At 36.1% G+C, this 20,277-nt stretch overlaps 1 protein-coding gene across 1 annotated transcript; it reads right to left on the bottom strand.

The window, feature by feature from the left end:
• Positions 1–2,169: 2,169 nt before the first annotated feature.
• Positions 2,170–19,914, bottom strand: LOC145660785 (hatching enzyme 1.2-like). Its single transcript, XM_081726193.1, has 5 exons — positions 19,878–19,914; positions 18,089–18,229; positions 12,554–12,865; positions 9,586–9,719; positions 2,170–2,418 (listed from the first exon to the last, which is right to left on the bottom strand). The coding sequence occupies exons 1-5, from the start codon at positions 19,912–19,914 to the stop codon at positions 2,170–2,172; spliced, it is 873 nt and encodes a 290-aa protein (XP_081582319.1).
• Between the last annotated feature and the right edge of the window lie 363 nt (positions 19,915–20,277).

Genomic DNA, 20,277 nt, shown 5'->3' with positions numbered 1-20,277 from the left:
ATTAGGAGTACATCGTACTTTTGGACTACATCTCATTAACCATGGGAAGATTGAGTAGTGTATACTTTAGGATGTAAGTTTCAGCTTAACTTGCATCATACATTCTTAGGATTACAAAAAGGAAATTTGTTCGTTTGCATTTGAACAAAATTCTTAGGATTACAAAAAGAAAAAATAATTTTTCCGAATTCCGGAATTTTTCCGAAATCCGGAATTTTTCCGAATTTCGGATTTTTTCCGAATCCCGGATTTTTTCCGAATTCCGGAATTTTTCCGAATTCCGGATTTTTTCCGAAATCCGGAATTTTTCCGAATTCCGGATTTTTTCCGAAATCCGGATTTTTTCCGAATTCCGGATTTTTTCCGAAATCCGGAATTTTTCCGAAATCCGGAATTTTCCCGAATTCCGGAATTTTTCCGAATTCCGGATTTTTTCTGAATTCCGGAATTTTTCCGAAATCCGGAATTTTTCCGAATTCCGGAATTTTTCCGAATTCCGGATTTTTTCTGAATTCCGGATTTTTTCCGAATTCCGGATTTTTTCCGAATTCCGGAATTTTTCCGAATTCCGGAATTTTCCGATTTTACCTTCCGGATTCCGGAAAGTAAAAATTCCGGAATTGGCCATCCCTAGTTTAAACTAATATATACAAAACACTGAAATTTTGTTCCAGGTTACTACATATTTCAAATCTACTTATTAAACGAAAACTTACAATAGCATATTTGTTACGCAATATTCTAAGCTAAGAATGCTACAATATCGCAAACATCGAAAAACAATCAAATTTTGCGACATGTTGTCACGGACTGTATTCAACTCAATTATTAAACTTTTGTACGTAATTGTAATTTAGTTCATTACTCATCAACAAGAGATAGAAAGAACAGTGAAAGGAAACTCGATAGTTCAAAACTAAATTGTGATTAACTTATGAATTCTTTATCTGTAAAAACTGCTATATAATTCTTTCTTTGAATTTGTTCCCAAGTACTGCAGTCATCTACCTTACACAAGAGACCGTGTAAGTGTAAGTTCATACATTGACAAATATGCTGATAGAAGTACATTCGTACGTACATGTACTTATTATTTCACCACGAGTGTAATAAGTGCATGACCTCAGCACTAGTCGAGAAACAATAACTACGTACTTCGCTTTCTATAGTCGAGAGAGTTGCGACGCTAAATACAGGAAGAGAAGAACAATGTACTGGAGATAGAATCAAACCTGATTTGATCTACAGGACTTGCATTCTCCAGACATGTATATTTTACATCATATATCTAAGGTAAACACACTGCTGAACAGGACTGCTCTTATTTAATAAAAACACATTTACACGTGACGTTTCGATCTTCTAGCCAAGATCCTCATCAGACGTACCCATCAGAGTGTACGTCTGATGAGGATCTTGGCTAGAAGATCGAAACGTCACGTGTAAATGTGTTTTTTATTAAATAAGTGCAGTCTTGTTCAGCAGTATGTTTATTTTTCTGATTTTATTTGCAAGACGTGTGACTATGATTGTGTGTCAATTCTAAGGTATGTTTTCGTTTCATATTTGTTAATGCCTAATCATGATTCGTACCTAGGAACTTTCAAACAGACACGAATAAACATAAACTCACACGGATTAAAATCATTCCCCCAAATCTCTATTCTTTTCACTTCACCATAACACGCATTAAAATCATTCCCCCAAATCTCTATTCTTTTCACTTCACCATAACACGCATTAAAATCATTCCCCTAGATCTCTATTCTTTTCACTTCATCATAACACGCATTAAAATCATTCCCCCAAATCTCTATTCTTTTCACTTCAACATAACATGCATTAAAATCATTCCCCCAAATCTCTATTCTTTTCACTTCAACATAACACGCATTAAAATCATTCCCCCAAATCTCTATTCTTTTCACTTCATCGTAAACAGAATGTTCATGGTTATTGCTATGATTACGATACTTCTCGCGTACATCCCGTTCAATGTTAATTATACAATGTATATATCTCTTAGCATAACTGTAATATCAAATTAAATGCTCCACCCTATACACAATGATAAATTGTGTTTTAAGCTCTATATCTAATGTCAATAGTTTCTCCACTAGAATATCGGATTTGCCAAGAACATACGGTATTTTCCTGATACATTTTATTCTAATGGCCTTTTGTTCCAATATTGTCCCATATGATCATATTTTGTAGTTCACTCTTTCGAGGAGAAACTATTTTGTGTTGATACGAATGAACTGTTTGTGTGAATAATCTAAGAGTACTGTTGACATGGTTTTCCTCTTCCACCATCTCCTTCGACACATTGCCTTTGCATTTGTAAAGTCTTCTCACTTTCTCAAGGTCAAGGTTGCTTAACTTCTCTCGTTGACCAATGCGAATATTGCCATCTTTCTGCAAAATGAAAGAAACGTTTGTAAGTCACAGTCAGGTAATTCCCTTTTCTCGTTTCCCATTTCCCACTATTTTTCGAAGATCTGAAATATTATTAAAAGGTGCTAATCAGTTTTGTATCCCCTTTTTTTAGTACTTGGGGGAAATATTACAGAAACCAAAGGATAATAATTTCTCTGTATATTATCGAGCAAGTGCAAAATACTACTCGTAAACTAGTAAATGTTTCTTAGAAAGTCTTCCATCTTACTTACTTTGTCATCTAAGGCCTTGACACTAGCATAGATTTAATAATTATTTGTTTCACAATGTTAAATATACCCGCAACGTCAAAAATTTTACTGACTAATATTTTTGTTCAAATATTAAACAAACACATGGAGAAATTTTATTATTATTATATTAAAACTAAACTAACTCTATGGCCTATGGAACCCGGAGGTTCAATCCCGCGTTCACAAAAGCTCTTCACTGACTTCTATCCTTAGCCAATTGGATCCAGTTTCTACTTTGTATTCCTATCTCTGCGAGATCCATCTTAATATTGTCCTCCTATCTGCGCCTAGGTCTTCCTAATGGTCGTTTTCCGATCAGTCTTCCAGTCAAGACTTTCGAAGCGTTTCTACTTTCTTCCATTCTAGCTACATGACCTGCCTACCTAAGCCTCCTAGACTTGACGACCCTAACAATGTTGGGTAAACCGTATAAATTACGTAGTTCCTCGTATGAAGTTTCCGCCATTCTCCATTCCCGTTCCTCCTGGGTCCGAATATTCGTCTCAGGATCTTGTTCATGTTCCGCATTGACTAATTCACTTTTAAATGTATCAACTCGAGTAGCAAAATGGTTCGGCCAATGTAAGCAAATAGTTGGTTGGTTAATCGAAAAACGTCGGGTCAAAAATGATTTACGAGAAATAATAAAACTGAGAAATGCTTCAAGTTTGAACAAAAAACAGCTTTCCAATGTTGACGGTTTTCATCAGTAAGGTAACATACATTCCATAAGTTGATGTAATTCTCCGATTTTGGAAGTACAAGCTTGTGTAACTCTGAAACAGAAAAGAAATCCCTCCCCAGAATTCCCGATGGCGCCTCAGAGTTCTATTAGGTTACCCTGACGAGCCTGTGAGTGTCCGTAGAATACATTTCCGCTGCCGAGTTCTTGAATAGGAACCAAATACTCTTTCGCCCAAAGGACAGATACTGCAATGGCAAATCTGTGATGGCTAAGCCTGATAGCACGATTGTATTTATTGGTTAAATTTGTGCAAATTCTCTTAAGTCGTAGGGACTCGGTAAGTAAGACTTATCTTTCCGAGTCAACCAAGCGATAATTAGCCTACAATGGCCCAACTATTCTTGGTTTTGGCAAAGACTTTCAGCTTAAGATGCCTCATCACGGTGAAATTAAAATAAACCTAATTTTGCAGTAATTACCGGTATGTGATATCTTCAAATAGATAAAAGATTACCGAAATGTTGAACAAGAGCGCCCTAGACAATATTGTTTTGCAAGAGATGCCGTTATCACGACTCACTTACCTGCTTTCGATTTCCAGTCACTTACAAAATCGGCATTTATTTTCGTGTTTCTAAATGGCTGCAAACGGAAAGCTACTACGTGATTCGTGATAACGGTATCTCATTCAAAATAATATTGTCTAGGGCGCTCTTTTTCGAAATTTAGATTATATTTTATCTATTTGAAGATATCGCATAAATACTGTAAAATTTACGGTATTCGGAGTGATTAGGCCTCTTAAGTCATGAATTACGATTACTCATAAATAAAGATTTTTTTCACTAACATGTCCTACTTTACTGTTGTGTATATGCCGCAAGCATTGATTCTTTTTTCACGAATAATTTCGTTAACTTCTGCTTCATGATAGATGATAGTCCCATATCACAGTATTGCAATACAAATTCTACAGAACTTATTAAATTAATATTTTTCAAAAAAGATGTTAGAAAGTAAATTAAAATAATAACGTACAGTAAACGAATATAGTGAAATACTACAGATACTGGTAACGAATAAGAAGGAAGTCAAAGATAAAATAGAAATAAAATCGGAGGGAAAGATACTTATTACTACTTCTAATAAAGTAACAAAGTTAAAATATTAAATAAAACCTAGTTACATAAACACAAATATAATTTTTAAACTAAACTAAATAGTCCTTTGTTTAAAGTAGGTTCCCATGAATGACTTCATGGTTTCCATAAATGGACACAAGTTGTGATAATTACATTTATTCAATATGTTAAATAAAGGCCCACGACCATTCCCTTTAAGTAAACTATACAAACATAGTCAACGGCACCGACTTTTCAAAATTTATGTGGGTGTATATCAATGGTGGAACGTGTTACCCTATATCTTTTCAGGGAAGTCTCGATATTTGATTGATTTATCTTTAGTTAAAATCTTTTATGAACACTGTCATAATGGACTGTACTGTGATAAAGTAAAACATACCGGTACTATAAGGATAAGTTGGGGCTGCCTTAGCTCAGTCGGTAACGCAGGTTATTTAAACGAAAGAGAAACGGGTTCAAACCCGGATGCCGGAACCCCAGAGCACCCACGTAGTCGACGCGCATGAACATAGTCTGTAAAGAACACTCAGTTTATAAAAAATGAATAAAAGAAGTAAAGTAAATCAAATTACTCAAATAAATCAAAAAGATTTGTCATACATATAGCCGTTTCGTAAATGTGTGTAATTTTGTACTTATTTTGACATTTTTTCCCGATATTAGCTTCCAGAAAAGTATTGTTCTTCAGACAGTTCACTTGTGTTCCTTTATCAAAAACGTTGCGTTAGATATTTTGTATTTGTGAAATTACTGTAAATCAGCTTTCTATAGTTTATACTAGAATAATTACAAAACTAAAGAGTGAAATATGTTTGGGGGGCGGACTTAATCTCAAAATTCTTTGGATTCACTTGAAAACTGATTCTGGTATTGTGAACAAAATGACTGTTCAATATTTCACCTTACTCGATGGCGTTTCCTGCACAGAACTATCGAAGCTAATTTAACAAGGTTGAGTGATGAAAGTCTCTATGCGGTCCATTTATGATACTCAAATCTAATTTCACTTCCTCAGAAGAAAAACATTAAAACTCAACAAATTATACTACACATTTGTGTTATGGAACATACAATTGCGCTCACTACATCACTATATTTTAAGCATGAAATAAGAACGGCAGAAACTTCCCTGACAGTTTTACATTGACGTTTTTCTTTCGTTTGTTATTATTATGATTATAATTATTAATTTATTTATTTGCTATCTTCACCGTTAGAATAAGGGAGGAAATAACAGAGGAAATTGTAATTGGAAGGAGAATTCGACAGGAATGTTGTTCTCCCACCAACAATATTTAAAAATGAAATGAAATTTTGAGTTTTACGTCCCAGGATTATGCCGGTTAGACTAAAGGAGACGGTGATAATGAGTAATGAATGAAAATGGTGGAATGAAGAAAGTGGGAGGAAACGGGGGAACCCCGAGAAAACCCACAAGCACGGTGTTTGCCCACCACAAAGTTCACACGGCGCGAGCTAGGATCGAACCACGGACCCCAAGCACCGGAGGTGAACACTCTACCACTGAACCACCGCGCCCCCGAAAATAAAGACAGGATTTCAGTAGGAGGTAGTATGTTTACATTTATAGGATTTACAAAAGATAATGGCGCTTGTTGCGGAATCTGAAGAGAAAGTCAATAAGATGTTTGAAATCTTGAGGAAGGGCTGTGAACATTATGGGATGGAAATACCTGTACATGAAAGAAAGACCATAGCCATGTAATTAGAACGAAGCTATCGCTGTCAAATATAGAAGCAGGAGGGGAGAAAATGAAACAGGTAACTAGTTTTCGATACCTGGGTAGTATTATTAGTGATGATATGAAGTGTGAACCTAAAATAAAAGCAAGGATAGGAATGGCGAAAAAAGTCTTTAGAAGGAAAAAAATACTATTTTGTGGAACCTTGAATAAAGAGTTGAGAAAAAGACTCGTGTTTCGTGTGGAATATTGCACTGTATTCACTGAAACATGGACATTACGCAGAAATGATGAAAAATGACTGGAAGCTTTCGAAATGTGGGTTTGGAGAAGAATGGCGGGAATTAGCTGTGTCAAACGGAAAACGAATGAGACGGTGTTAGAAATGGTGGGGAAGAAAAGAACAATTTTAATATAATTAAGAAGAGGAAGAGAAACTGTTTGGGACATTGGCTAAGAAGGGACTGTATAATAAGGGACGTGCTAGAGGGTATGGTGGTAGGAAAGAGAGGGAGGGAGCGAAGGAGACTACAATTAATAGAAGATATTAAAACAGAAAAATCGTACGTGAGGACGAAGAGGTTAGCGGAAGACCGTGGAACATGGAAGCATCTCAGTTGCGGCAAGTGACTTGCCAATAAGGGCAGAATACCCACGATGATAATGATTAACTGTTCGGTGTTTGTTTTAACCCACAAGCCTACAATTACATATTCCATGCTGGCCAATTCATGGAACAGGTTCACCAGTTGTAGCTTTTATACTTATATTACAGAATGCAACCTGCTTCATATTATTTTCTTAGAGAATTGCAAACGTTTTTAGTACGTGACTGTAGAACTTCTTAATAAATTAGTCATGATAGAGAATTATTTTGTATAGTGTAAAAGACAATATTCATGTTATCAGCAAAACTTAGACAATTTAGGACGAGTTACGAGTTAGTAATGCCTTATCAATCTTTACAAGTTACAATGTTTTATTCGCCTCCATGTACAGTATGTTTCATGTTTCCATAGCAATAAATAAGAAAATTCTACAAAATAATATATCTGTGAACAATAGTATATTCATCACGTCAATCTATTATTTGCATAATCAATATTTTGGTAAAATTAAAAATAATATAGAAAATATGGCTGAAACCCAGGATAAATGCTGATCGCTTTTCTATGTTGGTGTCCTCAAATAGATACAGCCCTTCCTACTCATCTACTGGGCTAACGCGTAATCTCAGGTTCGATTTCCGGAGGAAGAGCAATAAGCGCATTAAAGGTGGTTCGGATTTCACATTTAACTGTAGTTTCACATATCATATAGCCTCCGTCCTGAGAAGGGACATTAAACGCCAACAAGCAGACAAAGGCAGCAAAGTACAGATTGTTCTCAAACGATACATCAGGATCTCTAACCCTGTGCACATTTATTATTCTGCCATTGCACAATCAAAATACATTTATGAAATTGAAGTAATTAATATTCCAATGAAATTGTTTCTTTTCTGCAGACTTTTACTAGTGTAAAGATCTTGACTCATTCCATATCTTCTCTTTCACCGCACCACCTCATCAAAATTGATTTTTTTAATATTGAAAATTTGTCTACACTAATGCTTTGAACCATAAATAACGTCGATTTGCCTATTCCAAAATTTGAACTTAACCCCTAATCTTTGTAACAATATATTGAGTATTTCCATCAACGTTTAAAACGATGAACCAAAATTACGGATTTTGGTATATTTAGTTATTATAACCCTTGAAATATCCTAACATACAAAATTGATATATACCCTAACCAATTGGATCTTGATCAATATTGTGAAGTACGCTCATAAATATGTACAATTACTGCTATGAGCAGCTAAAATTATAACAATAAATATTGATTAAAACTGAACTTTCTGTTGTATTTGGTTTTATACCAATATCAGCTAGGCACTTCGTGAATGTTCCTTGTAAGATTTCGACCCAAATACAAATTAATAAACATTAATTTAATTTAGCCAAGAACTACTTCTAAATCGTAATAATTACCAGGTTCTGTTGTATGATTTCCCATCATGGGCTACTTTCATTTGCTTTTATACACTTTAAGGTCCACACTTACAATGTCTGTTTGATTTCCATTGTATTTGCCTTGTTACATGTTTTTATAATTGAAAAAGATCGAACCTCTAACAGTGAAAAGATATTCAGACGATTATATATATTGATGACACCCGTTGATGATGTCTGATAAAATGGAAACTATTTTGCGTCAAAATGGATCGAACCCACAGAAGAGAAACTAAAAGAAATCATGGAGAAGGCAGAGCCTAATGGCATCGAAATTATTAAATTTGATGAGTAAACAAACGTTCCGAAGACACTTCTCCTGACGACGACTTCCGCAAGATTTTCGATCTATTTAATAGATTTGGTGATGGGTATTTTGACGTGAATGATATTGTGACTTCTTTTTTATTTTGAGTATAAAGCTGGAAGGGAATAACTTGTACGTAAAACCATACGCAAACTGCTAAGATGGCAATGATACATAGGTCTGCAGGATGAATAAGTAAAGGACTCAAGCTTAGTCTTGGAGCCCGTCCCATCCACGATATAGTAAGTATCGTAAGTGTAAACCATTTAGAAACACACGTCGTAGTTCTAACTCAGGAGCACTGCGTAGCGTAAATACCATATATAAGATGTTTTAGACGGAAGAACAGAATTAAACTCTGTTCAGCGATTTTGGGAGAACATACCTCTGAAGAAAAACATCAGCGGAAGAAGTTTTACACAGACTTACGAAAATCTTCTATCTGTCTCAAATTCCTTTTAGTGATTTCATTTTCTTTCTTTATTTCCTACACCAAGCATTTTTCTTTGAAAGTTAGGCAAATAAGTCTATGCTTGTATAATGTTAGATTCATGCTGCTCTGCTGGGAACAACCTTCAGCCATGTGACATATATTGAATTATTGTCAGTAGCACAAGCTTAGTTAATTACTAAAACTCATAAGATCCACACATAACCACCTACCTCACCAATGAACCATTTAGCTTATTTTGGAAGTTACTTTTATCTTCGTGTGAAAGCTTTTACATATGTCTTTCATGTTTTCTGGTTTTATTTGACAATACTTGCACATGTATTCACTAAATATAATAAGAAAGTCCTTTGGTGGCATTTTTTCTGTTTATACATATTCCTATCGAGTACCAATACAAATACACAATATACACTAATGATTGTAAAATAGCTCTGAAGTACATTGTAATTTCGTGTTGAGTACTTTGACTAATATTGTGTAACGAACCTCAGTATCTGACATTTTAATATTGTAAATTCGTATATTCTAACAGAAACCATACCTTGGGAACAATTGTAGTATTAAAGTTTTTAGAGAATGCGTCTGCAGGATAATGAAGGACACTTTCATAATCGTATGGAACGCCTAGATTAGTGAAGTTTCGTTCATCTGTTATTTGGAAGTTTTCGTAATGCGCTGTGGACAAGAAATAATGATAAAATTTCTAATTGATCAATGAAGTTATATACAATTAAACATCATGAATAATAAACTACACTCAACTAAAAGGAATTATCTCTGTCACTCACATTTGGTTAATCTTGATCTGTTACTTCATTTGTTCTGATATTTTCAACAATAAGCCAGTACCTAGCAATGGCTACACTGTAAATTTTTATAAGATGTCTTGTTTTCCATAAATAGAAGCTTTGCTTTGTATATAATTACATACACACTAATTGTTCGCTGAGCAAAACCATATATTTTCATTAAAAATGAAAATACCTGTATGTGTTACAGTTTCACCAACTAACTCTTTGGCTTCATCAGACACTGAGATACAGGATAACTGTGCAATCTTATATATTGCAATATTCCACATGGTATTGTATATAAACAATTCTACACGCCAGGTTTACAAACATCACCACGTGGTTTAGCAAGAGGATTCCACACCAGATAGATCTACTATAACCTGCAGAGGACGGGCTTCTGGCCTTCCACGGAGCAGACGATATCAAAGGAGCAACAGCGCCACCGCCACCCAAGGACCTCTATAAATTGGCTGGACGACGGCATTTCGTACCAGTTTTCTGGTGTCCCTCTTACTGTTTGCCACGGAACATTAGGAGTAACCTAACCCCAGGACCTCTAGTCTGCTTCGGGACTACGCTTATCCTATCTCCTGGCTTAGACTGCTCCGGGGCTCTTTCTGGGAATCCCAACCTCAGCAGCTTAGCCTGCTTCAGGACTCTGTTGGCCACTTAAAATTCCCTCTGCTTGATACGGAGCATAGGGTCCCTAACTCCACTCTGCTTAGCCTGCTTCGGGGCCGTGTAGAGATCCTGTCTGCGACCATACGGTCAAAGACTGCCCTAACTAACCTTGCATACTTACAGAGATTATTTGTACAGTATTTTGTAAAAATACTTTTTATAGTGGAAATTTTATAATAAAAGCTGGTAGTGGGAGTCGATTCCGGTCGCTCTTTATATTAACGCTCTACCTATACCCTATATGGCACGAAGTTTTACAATATATATATATACAACAGCTGAAACAGCTTTCTTCTTTGTTGTATATATATATAAGATTGTATAGTTATCCTGTATCTCATAGTGTCTGATGAAGCTAAAAAGGAGTTAGTTGGTGAAACTGTGAAACTGTAACATATATTTAATTTTTAATGAAAATATATGGTTTTGCTCAGCAAACAAATAGTGGGTATGTAAGATGCCTTGGTTTTTAGCGCAAATTTGCAACCCCATTTTTTTGAGTTTGAAAAATTTGAGTCCTATTCTCGTAATATCTATTACCATACTTTTTAGCATGTTTAACAATTTTGATATGAAAATCGTTTTAACATTTTCCAAGTGTTTTTTCAAACAACTTCTGTAAAATATCACCAAACTCAGATTGTTACTTCCTATGTAAAAAAAGCACAAACGGAAATTACGTTGTTTACGCAAAACCTTGTTATCTAATGATCAATGCCATCTACGCAGTGGAAACAAACGTATGTGGCGTACGTAGAAACGTATGTTGCATGCGTAAATCTTGTAGTTTTGGGACATAATGTACGATTATATATAACATCCTCTGCAAACATAGAACTGAAAACGTATGTTTTATAATACTTTCCGTATAATGTTCCGAAAAAACGTACTTCCCGCACGAAAGTAACAATTGTACAGAGTGGTCCAATAGTGGGCGTACCCCCCACCCTTTAGTCTCAACAGTATAGTGTTGGTTATGGTATAATGCCTGTACACACTTACCTTGAAGTCTTAAGAGCCATAAACATCAGTATGATCACCATCCATGTCCTAACACAACTTATTTCTGCGCCAAGTTCTCGCAGATGTTTTGCGGAGATACTCCGAAGTCACGAGGCAGGAGTGGAACACGTTCGTAATTCCTGCGTTCTGTGATATCGAGTGTTTCTTACTTGTTTCTTTATGAAACCCCAGAGAGCATTGTCTGGTGTCGTCATATTAGGACTTCTTGTAGGCCTGGCAAGGGAAGCTGGTCAAGATGCACAACCTCTTCCAATCCAGCGGCCAGGAAACGTCTGATTCAGAAACCAAGCAGAAAACAAATGAACATGGACAGTAATCTTGCCAGACAATGACAAGCAATGTTACCAAACAAATGTGGGTAAAACCAAAAACCATCAGAAAACACCAATTAGGGATACGCCCACTTCCGGACCACGCTGTATATAGACGGTCAGGCTCTCACATACAGATGGACGTATATAACACATCGCTGACGTATGTGACATACGTGTACGTATGTAATATACGGAAGACTATTAGATGTCAGACATCCTGCAGTTCCATGATGTAAGATCAATGCGGACGAAAAACGACAGTACGTATGTAGTAATTGGATAACGTAAGCTACATACAGATTTTTATAGTAAACATATGGATTCCGCATATTTCTACCATATACCACTATCAGGATAATAGATTTTTCTCACAGTCAGTGTATGTCAGTGATCCCAGTGTTTACTTTGTCTTTATCACTACCTCGTTTTTCGTTCCTTTATACTTAACCGACAATAATTACTTTCGTTAAAATAATTACTTAATATAACCCATTGTACTACTTGAAGATAGGACTTTTAACGAATAAACTGAAAATATGGTAATTAAAAACTTTTATATAGGTACGAAATTGCTGATGTTCGTGTATAATGAGCATCCTTATTTTTCCCTTAAAAGGGTCACAAGAAGTGAGCATTGTACAGGGCTAAATACGGTACATAGAAATAACAAAAAATCTGCTATATTATGAAATATTACCTTTGTCGATATTGTCCCAGTGAATAGTAACATATTGATCTCTGTCTGGTCTTGAGTGTTCATGAGTGAACCCTAGAACGTGCATCATCTCATGTTGCATAGTGCCTGCGTTTCTGGTGCATTCCGGATGATGCAAAGAAACAACTTGAGCTCCACCACGGCGCCCCAGATTAGAATTACAAGAACCCAACATCCCCTCGCCATTACGAAAGATCACGTAATCTGTTTCGTTGGTTCTTTCTATAAAACGAACACAAGTCTCCATGTGGAATGGTTCCATAGCTTTTAACAGTATTTCACATTGAGATCTTTCTGAAAGATAAAGTTTTAATGTACTAGATTACAAAATATGATATTATATTTATGTAATACTGCTGAAACAAAACTGAATACTGCTGAAAATAGACAAAACAGCAACACAACTAATTTAATAGAAAACAAATTTGGAAAAGCTTGAAGCTTACAAACTCATCAGTTTTCACTTTGTGTAAGAAGTATGAGAAACGAAATTCCGTGTTTGCAACCACATTTTCTGTGAGACCATCTTTGGCAAACTGTACATTGCAACAAGTCTTTCTCTCCTGCATTTAGTGACTATTAATTTACGACAGTTAATATATTTTTCATAATGAGTAGAGTCACTTGAACTGTCATTTCTAGTTTCATAGTTGAATTTACTTACTGAGTCATCGGACTTATTTTTGCCCCTCTGGTTGAAACATCTTCCTTTGGGCTGCTGCGTACTGAAACTTATTTTCAAGGTTAACTATCTCACAATGTGATTTTAAATTACATCTAGCTTGCTTAAATATTATCTGTACTAAAGTGAGTCAATACAATTTCAGTATAACACAGCATATGGACCATTCTATCTCAAATAAACCAAAGTAAAAGAATTTTCAGAAATCATTGTCTCAGATTTTGATAATTTTTTGTACGTTGAAAGACATGTTTGTGAATAGTTATATCCCAAATTAAAAGCTTTTCACCCCTCATAGGTAATTAGTAATTAATTACGAAATCAGCTTCAAGGTCACGACTCAAAAACGGCTGCTTTTGCATTTTATTGTTTATTTCATTAACTATAAGAGCTATGAAGCTAAAATTTGCATCCGCATGTAATTTGGCCTGTAAATTTCAAATCTGCAATCAAAACTAATGAATATTGTATAGGTGTAGAGTTATAGCAACATTTATGGTCCCAAGTTCTGGCCCCGGAATGAGTATGTGGTGAAAGTTGTACAAGTGTGAAATTTTAGCACAAGGTTACGTAAGGTTACCGATATTTCGTGTGAACCAAATTTGATTTTGGGTATTTGAACCTAAGGCCCCCCAAAAATCTGAATGTATTTTGCCTCGTAACGAGCTTCTGAAATAATGATTTAGGCTATTTGATACTGTACAACTTTTATTACAACTATTCCACACAGTAGCCTACAATCATGGGCGCCCGCAGGGGGGCCCGGCCTCCTGGCTCATGAAAATGTATATGTAATGTAGCAAACCACGTATATTAAATACCAGACGTAATATAGCAATCATGGAATGGTTCCCGCTAGAATTTTTTTCCGGCAACCCTGCTTACAATTATAGCAAAAATAACAGTTGCCTCATCTACTAACCATCAGTAAAATGTATCAATGTTTAGTGAAATTCTTAAATAATCCGTTAATTTTATTAAGTCTCATGTGATACATTATGTGATCTTCCACCAGCTGTGATAGAAATGTGATCTGTTGCTCAATAAGAGTGGAGTTGATTTTGAGTTTAACGTCCCTTTCAGCAGCGAGGCTATATGAGACGGGACCTACTGATTAACGTGGAATCCAAACCACATGAGCTCCCACCGGGAATCGAACGCGGGCCTCCCACGCCAATGTGTCAATAAGAATGTGATTGGCTGGCACCCATATGGTATCATCGGTCCAGGCCAGTGAAAAGTAGAAGCGGGCTCTGCAGAGTGTAAGAACTTTAGTTCTAATCCTGATATTCGTCAGAATATTCCAGCACCATCTCAATTCACCATTTGCAGCCACAGATACTCGCTACAAATTTTCCTGGGTCCATGACTTTTACTTCTGATGTTTTCTGTTTGTGTTTCTTATCTACCCAAACTCTATGTAAGTGCTCCATTGATGTAGAGGAAATTAGTCCAATTTTTATTTCACTGTCAGGAATGAAACCATGATTATTTCTTGTTCCAGGAATAATTTCCACGGAGATAAACATATTTTCTTGAGTCGTGCGATGTTGCTGAACATCTTCAGTTGATATAAAAAATATCTAATGGGTGTGATATTGTCCACAGCACCTTTATAAAACTGCGTTGCACTAAATATTTGGTTCGCAGTTGTCTTCTGTAAATTCGCACGAGTGATTAATCGCTTTGTCGTTCCACCTATGCCATCGCAAACATTTTTACCCTGTGAAGTGGCAAAGAAATACCACTCACATGTAAGACCAAAATCTGATTTGTGCATACTAACGTTCTTGAAATTTTTACAATTTTTATATTGAGCCCCAGAACCACCACTGAAATATATGACATGTTTAAGAAAGGTTCCGTTTTTAAGTTTGGCGAGAACACTACTAAGAATTTATGTACTGCCACACTATTAGGTTTCAAATGGTCACTGATTACGTGATCACCTTCCAAGTCTGTTCTGAATGATTTCCGTGGTTCAATAACCTGAAATAGCCGTTTGAAGAATGTATTAATCCTTTGCAGATTCATTATTACTGAAAAATTTACTACATATTTGAAGTTTTATTTTGGCCCTTAGGTTCAAACACCCAAAACTAAATTTGGTTCACACAAAATATAGGTATTGCTTAACCTTGTGCTAAAATTTTACACACGTACAACTTTCACCACATGCTCATTCCGGAGCCTGAACTTAGGACTCTAAATGCTGCTATAATTCTACACATATACAAAATTCATTGGTTTTGATTGCAAATTTGAAATCTACATGCAAAGTTACAGCGGATGCAAATGTTTAGCATTATAGCTCTTATAGTTATTGAAACAAACAATAAAATGCAAAATCAGCTGTTTGGAGTTGTAACTTTGAAGGTACTTGCGTAATTAATTACTAATTAACTACTATAAGGGCTGGAAAGTTTTATTTTGAGAAATAACTATCCTCAAACATGTCTTTCAATGTACAAAAAATTATCCAAATCTGACACCATAAATTTTTCGTGATTGGTTGAATTGAAACAGAATGAGTCATATATTAAGGAATCATACTATTTTTATCTTGTATACTGTTTTAATTCTTATGCAAAATTAATCACATGAATATTAGTTCACCTATATATGTTATTTCAAACTTAACTTTGACTGAATAAATTACTCTCCTTAAAGCAATTATTATTTAACTGCCTACATCAATTCCAAATATTATATCTTTAAACATAAAGTTGGCTAACACATAAATCATAAGATCTTATAACCATATATATGAAAACCAAACATACACAGAATCAACTACAGACTCAGACAGACAGAGAATCAACCACAGCTCTGAATAAACAATATTCCTTACAATAATTAATTCGTTGTGAGATTTTTTGGAGAAAAAAAGGAAATTTTTGACGAGATATGAAATTCATATTTGGTTTTAAATACTAAAACGTGCCAGAAAAACGTACTTACGGGGCAGTGCAAAATTTGAGAATCATAATTCATTCACAGAACTATACCAACACTTAGAGTAACTTAAGTGTAAACGACTTTTTTAATGCTATTTGTAATAATATACCACCAATTGATACCACCAAATCCTTCTTATGGGAGAATTAGTTAATATTTTAGCTTCACCTGCATTCGATTAGATCTGTTTGGATCCCCGCTTAGTAGTTGTTGTAGTCAGCTCACGGTTGCTATTGGTACCAATGTGCAGTCCTTTTCACTTCGCTCCGCATCTGACACGGCAAAGGAAACGTCAGCATTCAAAAGTTGACTTTAATCAAGCACGAAATGATTTACTGGATAAATTCTAGTTATTCTGTATTACAATCGTCTGCCCTTTGCATTCCAGTAACGCTGATCACGCGCTTTGTAGCTGAGATGTTTGTGGTTCTGACTTATCAGAAGCAAACACAAAGGGATACGTGCAGCCAGTCTAAAGTTTAGCAGACACTGTTGAAACATTCAAGCAGTTAAGTTCACACCAATTATCATCCTCTAGCGCCGATGAACAGGTGAACATGATCATAAGGACAAGATATCATCACGTTGTGTGATCTGCTGCCTTCTCGTCACTGCGTAATTCTCTTCTGTTCATCGTAAACACGCATCACTGTCTTTGCGGTATGATTTCACAGTCCGAAAATCGTCTTCCCGTATGCTATTGTACGAGCATCAACTTTGCAGTTCTAGAATCGTTTTGCAGGACGTCGTTCATAAAGCTCCTTCAAACGAAGTTGACTCTTATATATTGGGCTTTTTGACGTCGACGAAGGGAAAGTGACGCTTGTCCACGCGTTTGTGATTAGTTACTTATTGTTCCACTACATTAGTGCTTCGTGCGTCACCGTCTCTTGATACCGATCCGCGTAGAGAAACGAGAGTACTGCTAGTACCACACACTTGTCATCCCAATATGACCCAGTTGTAATTCTTCATGCGTCATATTAGCTGTACAAATCTTGTGAGGTTGGATACATTAATCTCATTCTTTTTCGGTGATATTTTCACAAACAGCAGAAATAGAATGTCCATACACACGTCACAAAAAGAGTTGAGATGAGTTGATTTTAGTTTAACGTCCCTTTCAGCAGCGAGGCTACGAGAAAACAATGATCAGCAGGTGCTCGGCTTCGTACTGAATAGTCATATAAATGTTCGAATAGTTATCTTTCTAATACGTACGAGACCTTCGGGCCGCAGTGGCTCAGTGGTAGAACATTCACCTCTGGTGCATGGGGTCCAGGGTTCAAACCCTTCTCCGGCCAAGTGAACTTTGCGGTGGACAAACACCGTGTGCGTGGGTTTCCTCGAGGTTTCTCGTTTCCTCCTACTTTCTTCATTCAACCATTTCATTAATTTTTCATCATCATCGTCTCCTTTAGCCTACCTGTCATAAACATGGACGTAAAATTCAGGGATTTCATTTCATTTCACGTACGAGACCTCCATGTACACAATGTGACCAACCACTGCAAAACTCTTGATTTCAGTGCAAGTTTCAAGCTTAAATTCTGCTGAGAGTACAATACATCTAGTATGAACTCAAGCGTTTTTAAAATCCCACTTTAGTTCTAGACCCTGTGTAGCTATTGATAAGCAGGGGCGAATCCAGGGGGGCGATCGCGGCGATCGCCCCCCCCCCCCCCAGAAGAGGAAACTTTCTTATTTTATATATATAAATAAAACCCATCCCAAAGTTTGGAACCCTTAAAAGTAGCAGTATGACAACACACCGCCCCCCCAAGAAGTCGGTCCTGGATCCGCCCCTGTTGATAAGGATACACTGCTCAAGCTATTATTATAATACGAGTATATTAAAGTAATCTTTAGTTACTTACTGTATCCACTAAATTCGTAAGGAACAATTCCTCCTGGCCAAAGGAGGGCCTTTGGAGTTAAACCTGTTCGTGTTTCTGGTAAAATGATGTCGCCTTCGAAATATCCACCTAATTCTGGGTACTTTCTGCTATGAGATAAAACTGAAAGAAACAGAGTTTTTGAAAAGGCATTCTATATGAAATACGTAAAAAAGGCTCAACTAATAAAAATCACTTTATAACCGAAATTATCGCATCCAATACAAAAGGTAAATATGCCATGTCATTAAGGATATACGCTTTTCCCGTTTCTTTTAATGAAAACTTCCTGCATACAATAGATTGGAAGTTCGGGAAGAAGTTCTATAAAGACTTAATAGCGATGGGTGGTATTCAGAGAGAATCCGTTAACGAAGGGTTAGTCACATACTAGTTAGCGGCATACTAGCTCTTTACTGAGGAAAGTGCACTTTTTGGTATTCAAAGTCTACTTTGAATACAACTAAAAAGTTGATTTGGGTATGATTAACTAATATAACCTCAATGTATCGGGTGAGAAAAATAAATGTGGCAACTACGGAAAAGTAGATGTGCGCATGCCTAGTGTTTAAACATGAAAATGCATGAAATCCGAAATCCGAAATCCGAAATGTTGTGTCGCACAAGCAAAACCCTGGCTAAAAGGGTTTCCTCTGTTCTAGATTAATTAGTCACCTACGATTAACTTCGTCAACTACTACGCCCTAATCAGAGACTCTGAATACAGTTTTGATAACCATCCGTTAGTCAAACCCTTATAGGACATTAATCAGACGTCAAAACAACTCTGCATAAGGCCCGATAAGTCCCATTGCAATTCCTATTTCACGCACTAACTACTAGGTAATCAAGAGCTGTCTAAAAGATTACTGCATATCACTTGTCCTATCCTTATTTTTTATAATTTATAAAAACGCGAAAATAAAATATCGAAATTCCTTTATGTAATTATTTAGCATTTCGAAAATTCTCTTTGTACAACGTATTTAACTCTTTAGGGATAGTTATTTTAAATCAATCTTGCTTGAGAAACATAAAACAAGTGAAAAATTATAGAATTTTCAAACTGACATTTATTATATTGCAATGCATAGAATGACTTATTTTACAAATTAAAAACAAACAAGGCTTATAAAGCAGAGCCGTTCTCTGCATCCAGTGTTGTGTTTGCAGGATGATCTACAATCATCCTCAAAAGAACGATCGGTAGGGTATATAACCCACACTCATCTCTAAACGGCCAAGTAGACCCCATACCCATCATCCGATCGCAACGGAATTAACACTAGACAATGTGTGTATTGTATGTCCGCAGAGGTAACACTGATCTTCGTAAACTGTTAGTACATGTGATTCAAAAAATCGGATGTCGTATCTTTTAAGTTAAATACATTAAACCACTCATCAACAACTTTTGAGAGAATAATATTGTTGCGCAATCGTTTAACAGTCCTGAGAGGGTGTTCAAAGACTGCCATTGTTCTTGAGAGGATAATAGTGTTTCAAATGCATGACTGGTAAAGAAGTCTCAGTTTTTTTACTAAATGTTAACAGCTAAAATTGTTAGCTGAAGTAACCATGTATGAAGAACAAAGTATAATTTTATTATAAAAATATAGGTAAAATATATTAATTTAAGTACTCCTTTGTATGTGATCCGACTTCTCGAATTGCGCCTCCCATCTGCTATTACCAAACTCTCAGATAGAATTTCCTTACAGCTGTTTAGAGGGATGTAAACCTTGGTCAAAACAGCAAACACAAAAATTACCTGTAGGAAGCGCTAATGGGTTTAGCAGACCAGCCATCATAGAATTGAGGCTGATCATACTGTTTGTAGAGAGCATACTCTAGTGTTTCCAAGGTTGTCGGATGGCTTATCATACAAGAATTGAAGATGTGTAGTCTGACAAAAAGAGTCATAAAAATGTTGTCTCCTCTTGGAAAATGTATTTGCTTCTATTTATCTCATCACGAAAAATCTGTCTTGTCTTGTCTCGTCTAGCTGGCAACCCTAGTAGTGTATGTGTGTGTTGTGTCTGAAACATGAATGTCCCTTCGAGATTTGTGAGTTGGGCATATACTCCACCTTAGATGACCCGCCTGAAAGCTTATAGCTTACCCGTGATTCCAAGGGCTTTGCCGTAAGTGCTCCTTTTAATTACCCAAAC

The sequence above is a fragment of the Thermobia domestica genome, chromosome 9 (genome assembly GCF_964235325.1).
Source record: "Thermobia domestica chromosome 9, izTheDome1.hap1.1, whole genome shotgun sequence".
Classification (NCBI taxonomy): Eukaryota; Metazoa; Arthropoda; class Insecta; order Zygentoma; family Lepismatidae; genus Thermobia; species Thermobia domestica.
The sequence above is the reverse complement of the archived record's forward strand: the minus strand, read 5'-3'. Positions and strand labels throughout refer to the sequence as shown.